Here is a 17,796-nt window from a genome sequence, read left to right on the forward strand (position 1 = left end):
CCTAAGTGTATTTCCAATTTTATTGCATAGTAACAACAGAAATCAGGTTTGATTAGCAAGATATAAATTCATTTTCAGAATCTGCAAGTTCTCAGTTACTCACTAGCTGGTAAACAAATAAATAATGCAGTGTGAATTGAAACGCATCTCTGCCTTGAGCTGTATAATGCAATTGTTGCCATTTAATTCAGCTCTGAGATTAGTTTGCAGCATAGTCCGGTACTTTTGTAAAGGTACATTAGCATACATATGAACTATGAAAGCAAGTATCTGTTTTATGGTATTTGCTGACTAAGACTAGAATGTCAATGCCTTCACTTGACTCTGCAAAAGTATAGTCAAGACTTTTTTTTTTCTTTTTTCTTTTTCTTTTTTTTTTTTTTTTTCCTCCCCTTATTCCCTCAATTCAATTCTCATGACCTCCAAAGGTGAGAGATCAGGAGCCACTTGCCTCATACTTTTTCTGACATAAACAGCAAAAGGAGCTGAGGAAGAGGAGTGGCAGCTGGGCATCTAGATGGGTTTGAAGTTTCTGCTAGGTGCAGCTGTATCTTTTGGTACTTAAATTCTTCTAAGTCTATGTCTTTCCCCAAGTGAGCGGTGGCTTACATTCCTCGTTTTTCCCTTAGACAAGTACAAAGTGTCACACAGTTACTTAAGGCATATCGCTCAGTACTCAGAGCAAAATGCAGGACACGTCACCCCTAGGGCTAAGATGTACATGGCAAAACCCAACATAAAGCAGCACCTTGACACTTCAAGTTATATTAACAACAACAACCACCACCACCAAACACTGACATCTCAACTGAAAAACAGCAAACATTCATAAAAATCTGAAAAATTATCCTCTTGAGTTTTAGAATTTTTATAGAACATTTAAAGACTTACTTACAGAATTGGAAGATTTTGACAGAAAAACAAGTACTAAACACCATCTTTGGTAATGACCTTTTCTGAGAGAACCCAGTTTGGAACCAGAAGTACTACCTTTAGGCTTCGTTGAATACTCTCAAATTCCCCTTTTCAGCCTTTTTGTGTGAGCTATACCACAGACTTTACGGTGTACCTGTACAGCTGCCTAGTCAGAGTAGCTGAAAGATCAGACCTAGACCTTTTTGATGAAGTCTAGGTGACATTTCATTCAAACCTCAGCTTGCTAATTTTGTTCCAGTTATTTTTGTCTTCCCGTATTGAAGAATAAAAAGATAATTCACTGCCACAGGAGGCCCAGAGAAGCAGTGAAAGGTCCATCCATGCAAATATTAATAACTCAGCTGGACTCAGACCCAAGCAACCTCGTGTCCTTCACTCTTGTTTTGCACTGGAGGCTGGTCCAGATAACTGCCAAGGTCCCTTTTGGCTGAAGTTAGGCTATAATTGTAGGTCTCTAGGGTACACCTCCAACCCCTTTGGTCAGTCCACCTGAGGGTACTTATTAGCTGCCCCCATCATACATGGCAGCCGTTGAAATTACATGACCACCATCCTCAGTGTAGCTGCAGATTTCTAAGCAGCTTCCAGGTGAGAGGGGCAGAGGGAACTTGCCAACCCATCCAGCAACTCACGGGATGGAAGGGTTGTGAGGGTTAAGAGAAGAAAAGCCATCTGGCTGTTGTTCACAGTGAAGTTATATTTGTTTTGAACATGTTTCAGGAATATGATTTATTATCAACAGAGGAACTATGGAAGTAAGTTAATTTACATATTGTTTTCAAATGTTTTGTTAAATGAATTGTACATTTATAGCGATACCAGAAACCTTTCACATTCTGTTCACAGAAGTGTAGTTAGTAAAGAGTTTTCTTTTCTTGAAAAGTTTTACTGGAACTATTTATTCTGTCAGTTTAATCAGTTCCTCAGCAAAACAAAATAGGGAACATCTTTACAGTGATCCTTACAGAGGTTGCTGTTGTAAAACAAAGTTTTCCTTTAGGTACAATGAATACAGCACTTCCTGTCCTTGCAAGTCTAATATTAAAAAAACATGGTCCTTTAACCATCATTTTAATGCCTGCTTGAGGGGAGGTGGAGAGGAAAAGCTTGCTATTTCCCTGTTGTCACCTTCCTTTTTCTTAGGATACACATCAGTTACACTACCTCCAGCTATAGGCTTGGCCCGCCAGAGCACCCGGCACCAGGGTGCTGCCCATAAGGGGACACCCTTGGTTGCGGCCGGAGGGACATTGAGCGCATCACACTGATGTGCTGCTTTGAGACAACACGAGCACGCTGTCAACAAAGTTGTGGTACTTGCCCAGAGCTGGGAAGAAAGACATGTTTGCCACTAGTATCGATACCCACATTGGTGCTGTGGCATCTGAGCACCTAGCCATTTCCTTTTAAAAGGAAAAAGGCATGGCCACTCTTGCACTTTTGCTTCTGAAAAAGGGATGGGGAAGAACCACATATTTTGAACCTACATCCAGATTTCTGCAAAGTCAAAAGTTTTAATTGGATTCAAAGTTTGGCTAACATGGGACAGCAAGTAATAGCAGCAGAGAATGACTTCAGGCTTTTGCATAGTTCCTTGCTGAAATCTGGATCCCAATTGGTTTAACACCGGCTGTGTCGAGTAGCTGCCGCCCATCAGCCACCACAACAAAAGGTCTTGATCCGCGAATCATCCAGGGCAGGCGTCAACCTGGACGTGTTGCAGCTCCCTTCTGGCCCGCACACATGGTGCTTCTCCCCACAGAGAGCAGAGCACAGAAAGGGGAGGGAGGCAGTGCATGCGCCTCTCTTCAGCTCCCTTTCAGGGTGCAGCTGGAGTGCACTCAGTGCATACACAGATCTAGAAGCCAGGAGGTGCTGTTGCCTCCTGAAATGCAAGCCCAGAAAGCTCCAGGTCAGAGGAAAACGAATACCCAGGTTAATTTGCATCAAGCTCAGAGGAAGATCAAGATTCTTAGTACAGGGGTGTGAGGCTCCGATCTACCACCGAGGCTCACTCAGCCAAGACAATCCCCTCCTTTCTTAGGAGCTCAAGGAAACTCTCTTTAATTCTAGAAGGAAGATAAATACCAGCTACAATTCTCACTTCATAGGGAAGGAAGCTGAAATGGGTTTAAGCCCTCTTCTGAGTTTGCATTTACTTTGGGGTAAAAGATCACACAGGCCTCAGATCAGCGATTATGAAATGTCTCCTTAAAATTCATAGGCACTGTGTATTTGTGGCTATATTTATGTTCAGGACTGAGCTTCTAGAAAAAGAAAAGAAAAAAAGACAACTCTCTGCCCATTTCTTTACATTTCCTTTTTCAGAATAATAGTTCCAGTTACAAAGACCAAGTATTCTCATCTGGTTTGTTATCCTATATCTTCACGCATAACAACACTAACCTCTTTCCTCATAAAGTATCTCTCATATATATATGCTTATTGTCACCTCTAGGTATAACAAATCAATCTGGACTTTTTTTTTTTTTTTTTTTTTGATAGCATGCATGTTTTCTTTTCAGGTTACAACATGCGCCACGGCTGTGGATCAATGCATATGGATATCATTCTTGTTCTCATTGCAGCCTTGATTGTTGCCCAGATTGTGCTTGTTCAGTGGAAGCAAAGACACTGTTTATCACATAAAGTGAGTAGCTTGTCAGAAAGACAGCAGTTTTGGAGCTGTAGTGGTTAAGACATCATCTTTCTCAGGAAACATTTGGGAGTCATGATGGACTCTTAAGGGTTTACATCTAGCAAGCTAAGCTTCTGTGGAAAGCAGCACACCACAGCTTTTGGTCAGGTGGAGAATAGTTTTTATTTAGGAAAGCTTGTCTTGTGGCTAAGGTGCTAAAACTGGGGCTTATAGTGATTCAACTCACTTCCTTTCCCCTGTCACAGACTTCTCTGCAAACCTGAGAACACTAGAGTGACTTGATTACCACCCCTGACCTCCTTATTCAATAGTTTAAAATAAGTTAGGCATCTCAGAAGGGGCCAGTCCTTAAAAAGCAATGTGAGTTTTAAGTAAACGTTAAAGTGGGGATTACACCAATGTTTCAGACAGGCAGAATTTTAAGCACACAGGCAGTTTCTTAGCTTTTCCCTTTTCATCAGCTGATGAGTGCCCCAAGCCAGCTGTAGGTTGAAATCCAGTTTTTGTAACGGAACTTCTTAATAGCAGTAACATCAATAGGTGTCATGATCAATACTTTATCCCTTGGCAATTGCTCTTCAGGGTCTGAAGCGTCGTACCACCTGATTGACAGGTCTGTTGAACTCTAAAGGATGAAACCTTGATACAATTTACAGAAACTCTTTTAGTAAGGGCTATAAAACCAGCCCGGTCTACGGCAGCTTTACTGTTAGTGGCATTTCACAGTGGCATAAAATTGCAATAGAGAGGTTATGAAACAGGCTCTTCAGCTATATTTTACAGAGCTACGAACAGTGATGAAATGTTCATCGTGTCAACATATTTACAGGTGAAGTGTCTAAATTAAAATTAGTTAATGTGTACTACATCCATTTAACTTCTGTCAGAAATGCCAGTAGCCTACACTTGTTACAGTCCTATTGCTTTTGTAACTTAGTCTTTGGCAATTGAAGCTTCGTTCACAATTATTATTTTATAGGAGCTAGTCACACCTACCAAGTGGCACAGCCAATATGGAAAAAAATATACTTTTAAATGCATTTAGTCTGAGTTAGGGAGGCTCCAGTACAGCTAAAACCATCACAACACTTTAATAAGACTTTATGATGGTTTTTGTGGTTTCGGAGTGCGTTTTTAAATAAAAAAACCTGCACTGGAAACATGTTGGGGCCTCAATCTTCAGTGTGTAGCTGCGTGGCAGCAGCACAGCCACCTTCTCTAGTGAAAGAGGAACTGAAGCAGAGCGTCTTTCAGTAAAAATAGTAGCACCAGCAGTTAAAGTTCACTTTTCACTGAGTTCTGACAGTTCCGCTTCACACTCCATTTACTTGGGAGAGTAATATATTGTCACACCTACCACCTACCTGCGTAGAAAGTTAGTTACCTTATAACATCAAACACCACTCACAGTGGGTCTGCGCCAGTAGAAGGTTTATTGCATTTATTCCATGTTAGGTAACTTAAGAGTGTTCGTCACCAAAACAACTCACAAGTTTGTGTAATAACTGTCCTCATGTTTCATATCCACATACTTTCGCGTGGTTTTTGAACACACTGTTGATCTCATTGCATTAACTTGCTTTCTTTAAAAGCATGCCATGCAGCAATGGTAAAGTTATGTTTCTACCAGTATAGTAACTGCCAAAATCTGATCCACTGCACTTCCAAAACTAACAAATAGGACAAACATTAAGATCCAAAGCTGAATGATTAATGAGATCCTCTGCATCTGGTAGATGAAAAGTAACTGGTATACATTGTTGCATCAAATGAAGAAACCCTCTGATTTAGAGCCAGAAGCTGCAAAGGTGGTTGCATTTAGGATTTAAACAACTTAGATAATGCACACAGGAAATGGTCCATTTGACATAAAAATAAACAAACAAAAAAATTCTATTTCTTCCCTAAGTACAGGCAAGTCTAGACTTCTGCATTATAGCTCTCCTAGGTGGCAGTTATTATGTTAGCATTCATGTGCGTATCATTTTTGTTTGATTTGGTAGGAAACATTTAAATAAGTCAAAATTTGAAAAACAACCACATGCTCACTAAAGAGAAAACAGCCCTCTACTTTTGCTTGCTCGTGCATTTATCTTACTTGCCATCTAGCTTTTGACCGCTCAGTTTATGCCTCCATAGTTCACATATAGGTTCTGCATAACAGTGTTTAATACTGAAAAGAAGAAACCAAACACTTTCCCCTACTTGTAACAACATGTTTGTATCTTTAGGAGCAAAAGAGAAGAAAAATCAGATGAAGAGGTAGAACACATTCTTTTCAATGAGAGGAGTAAACCGAAGGCTCTTTTTCCCTATCAAAACCTGCTTTCTTTTCTATTTTCTTTCCCAAGAGATCTACAAAACAAGCAGCCAGCCCTCCATTGCATATCGTGGCTTGGAAGGCAGCATCAGCTGACAAACCTTTCTGTCTGATTCTTAGAGGTCAGGGTGGGTGTCTGCATGTATACATCCCTGCTCTGGATACTCATACTGTTTTCAAACATAGTAAGAGCTCAGAGAGAATTGCACAGTTTTGTTAGTAGAAATAAAGCAAAGGATTGCAGTGATTGACTCCCACACTCCCCTTCAAAGTGCTTTTAAAGATGTAAAAAAGAAAGGTTTGATTTCTTTTTGAAAGAAAAAGGAAACAAAGGTCAAAGGGAGCATAAAATCAGCCCTACATGGAAAGGGCATTCATTAGCTTGCTCAAAAAGAACAAAAAATAAAAAACAGTGGCTACTTACTGGATGCAAGAGAAAAAGCAACAGCCTATAGCTTCCAAAAGGGCCTTATCCAGAATGCAAAATGTCTCCTGAAAACAAAAAAAAATAAGGTATGCAGAGTTCCTATTTCAAAGAGGCAGGAGCAAAAAAGTTGCAGCAAAGCAAACAAGGCTCAGCTGTGGTTAATTTTGGCAAGAGGGAAGAGATTGTCCTTTGACAGATGGCTACTTGTAAGGTAACATGGGTGTGACCCTAGCATGAGGGGAAATAAGGAAGAGGGTTTTTTACTAAGTCTTGGCCTAAAATAAAATGTAGGCTACTCTGACAATTGTGCTTTTTCTTCTAAATGGTAGCTGGCAGTTTGGGGTTAACTTCTGTATGATGAGGAAGCACATTAGAGAAAATGATAATTTCTCAGTTACTTTTAAGAATTTTGTTATTGTTATTCGAGATTTTAAAAAATAAATATGGAGCCTGTGTTCTGCTGATTCATATTGTAAAAACCTGATTTGCAATTGGTTTGTATCTGTGTTCAGATAATACTCTAATTTCTCCACTTTGCTCACAAATTTTGCACTTCTCCAATTCAATGAGGTGCAGGCAATTATGTCCTTGCAACTGTGTTACGCACTCTGGGACATGAGGTGGCAACAAAGAATGCTAGTCAGAGAATTATCATCCTTGATAAAAACATTCCTGTCCTGTCCTGTCCTAGCCATTTTTCTCAACATAAAGGCAGGAGTTCAGCATATCAAATGGGGAAGGAAGGAAAAGGCTTATTAGTGTTCTGACTCTGTGTTTTCCCAAAGGAAATTCTGACTATCAGGTACTCAGCTGATTCTTATAATGCAATTTTCTTGCTGTTGGAAGTTGTCCATCGATGAAAATTAAATAAATATGATATATGTGGATGAAATTGTCCTCCCCTGGCATAATAGAAATCTTAAAATATCTGAGATAGGCAGATTTGTCATGGTCTCAGAACAATCTCAAACACAAAAGCCTTACTTCTGGTCCCATAGGTGGTTGCTCATTTTACTGATTATGTATCTTGTATCATGTGGCAGTCATGTAACAAGAATTTACTTTGGAATATATCTGAAAAATGAAGCAGCATAGTTATGACACCATTGATTTCTATACCAAAGTAATGAAGCAAATATTGAAAATAAGGTTGGTCGATTTACTTAACATAGAAATCCCTACCAATTTCCAATGTGCTATCAAATATAAACATATTAATTTAAACCTTAAAAACAAACAGCTGATTTATTATTTCTTCCATGCATGTGTTTTTGAGTATTTGAATATGTCTACACCAAAAGAAACGAGATTTTTAGAGAGCCAGTTGCTTGCACTGCCAAGTTAATGAGCTCTGGTAAGGTCAGTCTATCACAATAAATCTAATTATTACACAGTTATTTTCTTTATGTATGCAGTTTTTGCCATATGCTATAAGATGGAAAGGATAGTGGAATAATGCTGTTCTGCTGAATTTGTTGGTGAGAGGGATTCTTACTCAGAGGCGGGGGAACATTGTGAGGGAAGCAGAGGACAGATAGTAATTTTTCAGTTGGTGCTTGTATGACCTATTTCGTCTGCATAATTAGAAAATGGGAAAGTTGTCTATGACATTGATGCTGACTTCACTTCTAGGTCTTTTTGAGCTCATTTGAAGTACAGTAATGAGAAAAACATTTTACCTTTGGGCAGCAATCTGATTTGTCAGGAAATTCCTCTTGCTATGATGGGTGGATGAGGAAAATTGGGAATAATATGATCCAGATGTTAAAGCTCCCATTTAGCAGCAATGCAGATGTATTATTTTATGGAATTGTCCAGATGGTGACCTTCCAGTATTAATAATAAATCAGTACTGAGGTTTTTATCTGTATGACTTGAATCCTGTCTTTGTCCTTATTGACATGACAAATACTCATGCGTTTCATGTAGAGGATAATAATATTAAAATTAACAATCTGGAAGACATCAAAAACCGTAAGAAAATTTGAAACAATTACTGCAAACAATATATACCAATTGATTTGGTAACAGCATCACCCCAGAGAAGGTTGTGATACCATTTTTTAATTAATTAGAAATTCATTTTGCAGCTAACACGATAACAAAGCTCTGTTATAGATCTATATTAGAACACAGCTACTGAAGATGTGTGCCCATTCAGTTTTGGTTTTGCCACTTAAATTCAGACTTTATTTTCAGTCTACTGAAAAGAAAGCAACCCGCAGTACGTGAGTGTATTAGAGAGGGATCACGTTGGACAGCAGCAAGGCAGGGAAGCAACGGGGAAGCCTTTGGGGGTCTCCAGTGAAGGCCAGGAGACCTCAGCCTCTGTGACCAGGGATGTGAAGGGACCACTGACCTGTGGCATGCCAGAAGGGCTGTGTGGCACGGAAGGAGCTCTGTCACTTTTATGGTCACAAGCAGCAAACCATGGTCCCATAAAGCCAGGGCTGCAGGCAGGAGAAATTCATAACAGTGATGTGATCTAATGACGCTGTGTTGATATCTTTTATAGGTGTTTCTATCTGTTAATTTATTTAAACTTATATTGCAAAATACCAGTTTGCTCAATAGTTGCATGCTTTCTGGGGCTTTGTGAATTTTTATTTTTTTTAAGTTCCTCCTTTTTCTTAGGAGAAGAAGAAGAATCCAGTCCTGCGTCAAATGAATTCTGTGACAAAACTGTGTTAGGTTTCACAGGGAGTAACGCACGTTCCTTCAGCATTCTACTTTTTGGCTTAAGATAATAGATTAATCTTCCACAGAAATAGCTTTTTACTCTAGATAGGTTGTGCTTTTGGTTGCTTTTAAAAAATTCCACCACCCCAAACCAAACATAAAGGTGAAAACAGTCTCCCCTCAGAAATTTTTTTTAGTGACCTTTCTGTAAAGATGCAGGAGCTAACTCCACAAACACATATTAAAGTCAGTTTTGCTTTATCTTTGCCATCATCAGGCTTCCACAATCCCAAATCCATGTTTTATTAACGTGATCATGGAGAGAACTAGCATTATGGGGCTTCTGACTGTTCAGTGGGTTTCAAATATTTGCTTCTAGAAAAAGTAGAATATTTCATCACGGTAAGCAATTGAATAAATATGCATCATTAAGTTTGATATTCAATTTACAAAAAAGGTTTAAAACTTTAAGCAACAGCATTTTGTTGTGCTGTGGAAAGAGCTTTCAGGAAAAACCTTCGGTAGTGCAGTGTTAGAAAGACTAACATCATTATTCTAGAGCCAAAGGCTCTCCTACATCAGATACTGTACAAGTCACTTTTTTTTTCTTGTATGAGTTTTACAGCTTGGCAATCTGTTAATCAAACCTAACCATGCAAAATGGAATGGCAGGATGTCATTACTTCAAAATGACTGTCTCAGTTTTGCCAACAGTTAGTCATACTGCTGCAGATGTGGGTTGTTCCTCTTTTCTCTGCCATCAGACTTTACTGATAGAGATCCCTGTCCATGTGGGGAATGCTCTCAATTACTATCAGTTACATCACTTTCATTCCATCCATTCCATCTTAGTTTTTCATTCTGCAGCCTCTTACCATCAGCAGCCATCTCAGGTGTTATTGAGCCTGGAGAAGAACACATACCAAATAGTCTGAATTTATTCCTTAGAGCCTCCTCTGTCTCCTTGAAGAGAGGTCTGTATTCAGTCTTCTGAAAGTCTGCCTCTCCACACTGGGCTCTCAAAGACAATTGTCAATGGTTCAGAGATTGCTTCTGCTAACTTTTAAGTACTTTAGATAAATTTCACCAGTGGTATCCTGACTTGACTATAACTAACTTACCCCAGCTGTTTTTCACCTGTTCTTCTCCTGTTCTGGCCTATGTATCCCTCCTTCACAATTCCCAACTGTTAATTTTGTTAGCAATCTGTTCGCAATTACCATTTCTTGTGAAGACTGACACAAAACAAATAGGTTTTGGGGTTTTCTTCCTATATTATATATTTTTATTCATTTTTAAGTAAGAGAGAAATATAGAAGTGTAAAACCTCTATTTAATTTGTGTGAGCACTTCAGTAGAAGCTACCTACGTGGAATTTTGTGCCACTCTGCAAAATACGCAGGGTCTTGAGCAGTACTTATCTTCTCTTATACATATGTTGGTCTACAAATGGTTCCTCGTGATCTATAAACTGAGTTGTGCAGTTGGAATTGTGGGTTACCTAGTCACAACGTTTACCATGTTTGGATTTAGTTTATTCTTTAGGTAGGCATCTTCAGGTGAAATTGAGATTGGCAACTGTTATGATTTCCTTGACAGAAATTCAATAGATTTTACTTTGATTGCAGTGAAATTTCTCCAGGCGGGTCTCTTCACCACCCATCTCAACATATGAAACCGCTTTTATGTTGTGCAGGTGTAGGTTCTCTTAAGTCTTGTTTTTTCCTACTGCATAGTTGGTCTGAAGTTTGATATTTAGTCATTTTACATCTTGTGTTTGTGGTGTGAAGAGAGGAGGGGAAAAACCTTAAACTTCATACAGCCACTGTGTTCATTCATTTAATCCCCTAATTTAGTTACTGGGTTAATCCTCAATCCTTAATTTATGTACCTGAAGGAGATGAGACATAAAAAGGCTTTATATGAAGGATAAAAATAGATAAGCACATCCATATCAAAACTACATTATAATTATAATATATTATTTCCTGCTCTACCAGGCTGCAATGTCGCTAGGGGGTTCTCCTCTTTTCATTTTTACTATTGACAAAGACAATACTGTACGTCCAGATGATTCACAACCTAACCTCTCAATCCAGCTGGAATTTTTGCCTGGATAGAATTTGAGTTTTCTTTATGTTTGTTCAGGATTTATTTCTGACTAGCAGCCCGGACAGAGCTACTGTGTTGGACTCTGTTTGAGGCACCATCTAACTAGAAATTCCAGGGATTCTTCAAAAGCATGTAGATCAACTACATAATGCATCTGCTGTAAGTCCAACGCTTCTTGGAGGTACTGGAGATACTAAACATATGTAAATCAGCTATTCCTTTAAGTGTCAGGTCTGTTGCCCGTACATTGTTTAGTTGATTAACCCAAAATCACACAGCTCTGATGGAAAATGCTTGGCAGAAACTTAACAGTCTTGTGTTACTGGTACTCTTGGGCTTTATTCTGTTGAGGTATTTTATTTAACCAGCTAAATTCCCTCACCAGTATATTTTAAAGATATAACTATAAAATCTGTCAGCTCTATTTTGAAGATTCTTACTTTGTGCCCTGTTGCAGCAGAAATGGCAAGTCCTTTTAATGTTGAGAAGCTCCAGTTTCATGAGTATTCGGTAGCCAGGTTTCAGTCTCTCAAGACCTGTAACACATACAATCTCAGAGACATGACATGAGATGTTAACATTTTTTGCAGACTCTATTGGGTTGGGTTTTTTGGGGAGCAGGGGGTTAAATAATTCTTGCTGCAATTTAGCAAAGATTTTCTTCTGAGGAATTTGTATTCAGGAGGACAGCAGGCTCTTCCAGCTGCAGAAACCTAACATTTGACTGGTATCTTACACCTCACTGAGATTTGGCTGATCTTGTTGCTTCTGTAAAACAATTAAATATATCTAATTGTTCTAAGACTCTACACAAACACCCTTTCTTTATAGAAAGCAAATGTGTCAGCCTGGCCTTCCTGTAACACATCTGAGTATCTGTGGTTCCAAAAGCAGTCCACAGCCTTCTTTCAACATTGCTTGCTGTCACGCATATTAATACTTCAAGGATAAGGGTGTCTTCTGCTGCAAAAGAAAATTAAACTAAACCTGCAGTTTGAAGGAAGCAGGAACTGACTGGGGTGAAAATCTTGTTGATATTTTTTTCTGGCATTTTAGTCAAGAATATACGCACCCAAGCACTCTTTTGTGGTTTTATGACAGAATTGAATCTGATGTCTCCATGGATTTTAGTGTGATGCTCTTTGTGTACAGACTGTTTTATGGAGTGATGGGAAGAGACTTTGCAGAGATTTGATCTGACTACATGGCTTCCACCATTAATGTAAGTGCTAGGGATCATCATCCTGAATACCATTTGCAAGGACTGGAACTGAACTCTTGAATCTTTTATGTCCCTGGGTTTGTGAGACTACTACTGGATTCTCTTGCAGTAAACTAACCTCACTTTTCCTTGAGGAGAGCTGGTTTTGTCCCTCTTATCTGTAGAAGAACAGTCTTAATGAAGTAGTAACCAGTGACATATGCCAGGACCTGATTTGTGGTTTCCAACATGCTGGTTCCCTGTGTACAAGATGACAAAATTTTCCTGATTGCCAGAGGAAGACAAGCTTCTTTCTTCCTCAAAGTCTCTGAAAGACTCTTCTTGCCTCTTCCTTTTTATAGCTATTATCTTCCCCTTCCGAATAAGATGATTATCTCAGCACAAATCTCTTCTGTCCCAGTTACAGACAGACGGTTACAGCAGGCGGTTGCTAAAGTTTTTGCATCAGCAAGAAGATATTAACTATTTCTTGATAAATCTGTGCATCCTAGCACTAGTAAACAGACACCTGTAGCCGTTTTTGTGCTGTCTTATCTTCGATGGCACTTAAAATGTGTTTATGCATCCTTGACTCTAAGTAAATATTTTGTTGTTCTTTGGCTTCTTTTTTTCCTGTAAACTTGATCTTGTCAATTTGACAACATCAGTGGTATATCAACAAGAAATTTGCCCAATGACATCTGTACAGTCTGCGGGCAGGAAATTTTTGTGGAAATAAGTGAAGAAGGAATCATTAAAAATACCTGCCAACTGTCCTGTAATCATATGTATCCTTTCCACGTAGCTATGGAACTGTTGTTTTCTCCTCTTTTGTGCTGCATTAAAAAGTAACAACAACGGCAATGAACACCAAGAAAAAAAAGGAACCAAAACCACATTCAGAAACAACATAGTGCAAAAATACAAGTAGGAGCAGGAAATACATTTCAGTTCTGTGACACAAGTCAAGGCCACACAGCTTTCTGACAGACGAACTGACACAAGAGTGGGTGTAACCCTACAGTTTCAGGCCCAAATCATCCTTCCAGGTAATTCATGCACAGCCTGTGGGGGTGCGCCTGGCAGTGTATCAAACCGGACCTGCTGACCCATTGCTCAGGTCTGCTCATTCAGGCTCCTGTGTACTGCAAAGGATTTCTTCCAGCAGGGAGACGTGGAACCTTCTCAAAAGATGGCATATACATATCCTACAGCCTGACAGAAGACCCAGCGTCTCATCCTCAGGGATACCAAACAACTTGACATTTTGCATTCCATAAACCAAAGCCAAGGGTATCACTTCTGGAGCACTGTTACTCAATCACCCCTTCTGCAGGTCATGAAAGTAGCCTGGCTTCTTGTGAGGTGTAAAATATGAATACCAGAGTCTGGATGCTCAAGACATTCAACTTTAAAATAATTCTAAATATTCTAAATATTTTAAGTCATTTGAAACTGATCAGTTATAAACCAAGGTAGTATTCATAATCAGTCATTAACATTAACTGTTGATGGTTTCACTAAGTTTGCAAATGTATGCACTGGGCCTTGTTTATGTTTGAAAAGTTCCTTAACAATACACCTGATGCCAGGTTTCATGAATTCTGCATCTGTGGTTGGTGCATTGCTGGCAAGAGCCAGAATTGCCCGTACTGCCCTGAGAAAGTTGATTTGAAGAGGATGTTAAGCCCATATCCTTAAACCCCTATCCTTTCCCTAACAAGTGTGCTTTTGATTTAGATTTTCTAAACTGTAGCCTGATTGCTTGCTAATTCTTGTTCTGATCTGCAGTGAAGGGATGAGATGGCCACATTAAATAAATGGAAAACCAATTATTATTAAGGAACAATTATATTTAGGAAATATTATAGTTCTGTTTGGCTTTATCTTATCTAAGACCTCAAGCAAGCTAGGAAAATAAAAATGCCTACATAATTTTCCTTCTTGATTTTAAGACATCCGGAAATCATTTTCATAATGAGAGGAAAATTTTAAAGAATGTAAATCACAGTTTTAGGAAGACCATGCAGTGGATTTTGCTCTTTAATGAAATAAGAAAATTTATATAATCCACTTTCAGAGCAAATGCTGGTTTTTCCTCCTTCTCTTAGTAGTTAGTAAACAACACTTTTCCTTTAACAAATGAAATAATAGTTGAAGATCTGCTGCTGTATCCGTAGAAACCTGCTTGAGTGGAAGCAAAGTTTGGCTTACTTTTTTTGAAGCCTATTGTAACCATATGTGAGGAGAATATTTAAATTTAACCTTACCCCAGCAAAAAAATTAGAAGAGCTGAAAAGAAGGCATTTCATAGTTTTAACCCAATAATTTTTCTTTGATTCTGGCTAAGAAAAAACACCAAGATTTACCTATTGTTGCGTTTTCTCTACAGTTTCCTTAACAGATTAGGTGGGAACACATATGTATTGTATGGACAACTTTTGGACTGGCTCTGCTATCTGGTGGTTTGGCAACCAGTTGCTACAGGTATCATCAAAGGCATTAATTACTCACTGGGTCTAGAATAGGACCCAGGTTATTAGTGAGAATGCAAAGTGTTGGGTATTTACCTGTCTACAATAATATCCATAATCTGTACTTAATTTTAAAAGGCTAGAGAAAATAGCAGTTCATTTAACTCTGGTGTGCTATATGCCCTTCTGCAGGATAGTGCCTCTTTTTGCATTACGGCAAGACTTTACAGCATGCTATGAAAGCTTTTTTTTTAAATTTTCTCAAAGTAAGAATTAAAAGAAATTGTTGCCTTTAATGGGGAGAACGTGGTAGAAAACATATTACTTATTTTCTTATTATTAATAATTATTAATATCCCTTAGAAAATGAAAAGAAATGCCAATATTTTGTTTCATTATTAAATATATTGTTAGTGGCTTCCAGTTGAAATTTTGACTAGAGAAAGTTGTGCAGCACATGAGGAGAGTTTTATGCCAGACAATGTCTTTGTGTACAGCAAATTCTGAAAAATGGCACCCAAATAGTTTGTTCACTTGGTTAATGTAAGGTATCACAAGATCACCATTAGCTTTTTTTCCCCCTCACCTCTTTCAAGAGTTGCTGTATTGGAACTTGCATATCTTCCAATGGCCATTTACAAACAGCTTAACCGTGGCAACGTTTATGGTGTGCTTGGTAGTCAAATAGGCCTATATGTGGAGGTCCTATTAAGTCTTTTTTGACGTACTGTCACCATGCTCAGAAGGTCCAGCTTCCAACAACCAGCTTCTCAAACACAGCAGGGCCAAGTTACAAACCCTAACCACCAATTCCATATGTTGCTATTGCTTAAGGAAAAAAAAAAAAAAAAAAAAAAAAAAAAAGAGGCAAAAATCAGATCAAAATGGATGCAAATGTCTTTCTGCTTAGCGGTCGAATGTCTGAAATCTATACTATCCTGGCCACACTGTGAGGAATTGAAACGCAGCGTGTTTATGCAAGAACAGGCAGTTCTGCTTAGGAGTCAGAGAAGCTGGCCTTAAAAGGTAATTAGCCTAGCTGAAGTAGCTTTTGAACACATGAAATATGGCCAGCATTTTAAGAATCTTTACATTGTTATTAGAAATCAGAAATACAGATTAGCTTAACTTACACTTTAATACATATATTAGAATTAAAATTAAGTAGAGATTGTGTTTAGCCATCTACAAATGAAGGTGAGGTTTAGACGCTAAAAATAGGAAATCATGCAATTAAAAAAAACTTACGTAAATGAAAGAAAAGCAAAAATAAGTACATAGAAAGAAGGTGGCTTTGTTTGCTTAGATGAAGTAGCAAAGTTAATAACTCTTATAATGCATTATGCCTGTGTTCATATATGCCAAAATGCATTTAAATAAATGTTTTCTTTGCCTTACACTGTCAGAGTTGCCTAATTGTGGCTGTAACAGAAGAATGTTTGTCCTCAGCCTTCTCAGTGGCTAGCAAAGGACACTTCCAGTGTACAAACTCAATTACAAATATTGAGGCTTTTAAACAGAGATTTCGTACACGTTAGATGCTCAAGACCAAAACACAGCAATAAGAACACTAACTTGGGCATGATCTCCACCACAGATAGAGCAAAATGCTGTAGGCATGTTTCCATATGAAGGACAGTAGCTTAAAGTCCATTTAAGCAAGTCAGAAGAGTGTTTGGACCCTACTCTGAAGCACCTATTCCCATATAGGGTACAGTTAAACTAGACAGAAATGATCCATAGGTGCCTTTCACCAAGCCAGTTGTCTGCCATAGAACATACGCTGTACAACAGCCAGCACTGCAGTGGGAAAATGCATTTTTACACTAAGACTTGCAGCCACAATCCTCAGGAGATCTAGATATTTAACTTGTGGTGATTGTGAAATACTGCTGACAATCAGTCATTGGATCCACTAATTAAAAGAGCTAGGACAAAAATCCTTGCTGCATAAACTGAGTTTTACTGCATTTGGTTAGAAGTGCTTTATACAAAGAATGCAGAAAAACCCTTGGCTAGGAAGGCTCTCTCCTAAAGCTTTTGCAAAGATACAGAAATATAAACTACATAGCTGTATATCTAAACAACTTTTAATCCTTAAATATTTAAATGAAACAGCTTTTGCTGACCCTGATGATTAATGTAGACAGTTGTTGTGGTTTAACCCTGAAAGTCAGTGAGCACTATACAGCTGCTCGCTCACTCCCCCCTGCAGTGTGACGGGGGAGAAAATCGGACTCCCCGAGGTGGGATGGGGGAGAGATTCAGAAGAGTAAAAGTGAGAAAACTCGTGGGTTGAGATGAAGACAGTTCAATAGGTAAAGCAGAAGCTGCACACAAGCAAAGTAAAATGAAGAATTCATTCACTACTTCCCGTCAGTGGGCAGACGTTTAGCAATCTCCATGAAAGCAGGGCTTGATCACTTGGGGAGACAAACACCATAACTCCAAACATTCTCCCTTCCTCTTTCTTTCCCACAACATTCATTGCCAAGCATTACATTATATGGTGTGGGGCATCCCTTTGGTCAACTGAGATCAGCTGTCCCACCTGTGTCCCATCCCAAATTATCATGCACCCTCAGCATACTCACTGGCAGGACAGCGAGAGAAACAGAAAAGGCCTTGATGCTATGCAAGCCTTGTTCATCATTAAATAAAACATCCCTGTGGTATCAACACTGTTTTGGTCATAAATCCAAACCACAGTACTATAGGAGCAACTATGAAGAGAATTAACCTATTCCAGCCCAAACCAGTGCAACAATTCACGAACATAGCTACAAAAATATGATAATCTCAGAGCAAGTAATAGACCTTACAGTAGCTCAGCACTCTGTTCTTGAGATAGAGATACGTGATGGGACAAACACACAAGGGAAACCAATCCAGGCACATTTGCCACATACTCAGTCTTTAATGCCCCTGTCTATGATTTCAGAGCTATTTTCAAATTAAACCAAAACATCTGCTGCTGCTCTTCCTCAA

General features: G+C 38.8%; 1 protein-coding gene across 1 annotated transcript; it reads left to right on the forward strand.

The window, feature by feature from the left end:
* Positions 1–3,469: 3,469 nt before the first annotated feature.
* LOC104463538 (RING finger protein 175-like) lies at positions 3,470–14,862 on the forward strand. The gene is given in 7 exon segments (XM_010075910.1): positions 3,470–3,586; positions 9,736–9,853; positions 10,422–10,566; positions 12,235–12,355; positions 12,989–13,122; positions 13,927–14,016; positions 14,727–14,862. Coding segments are annotated over 7 exon segments (861 nt in total).
* Positions 14,863–17,796: the final 2,934 nt, after the last annotated feature.

This window comes from Pterocles gutturalis, unplaced genomic scaffold (assembly GCF_000699245.1).
Source record: "Pterocles gutturalis isolate BGI_N339 unplaced genomic scaffold, ASM69924v1 scaffold4708, whole genome shotgun sequence".
Lineage (NCBI taxonomy): Eukaryota > Metazoa > Chordata > Aves > Pterocliformes > Pteroclidae > Pterocles > Pterocles gutturalis.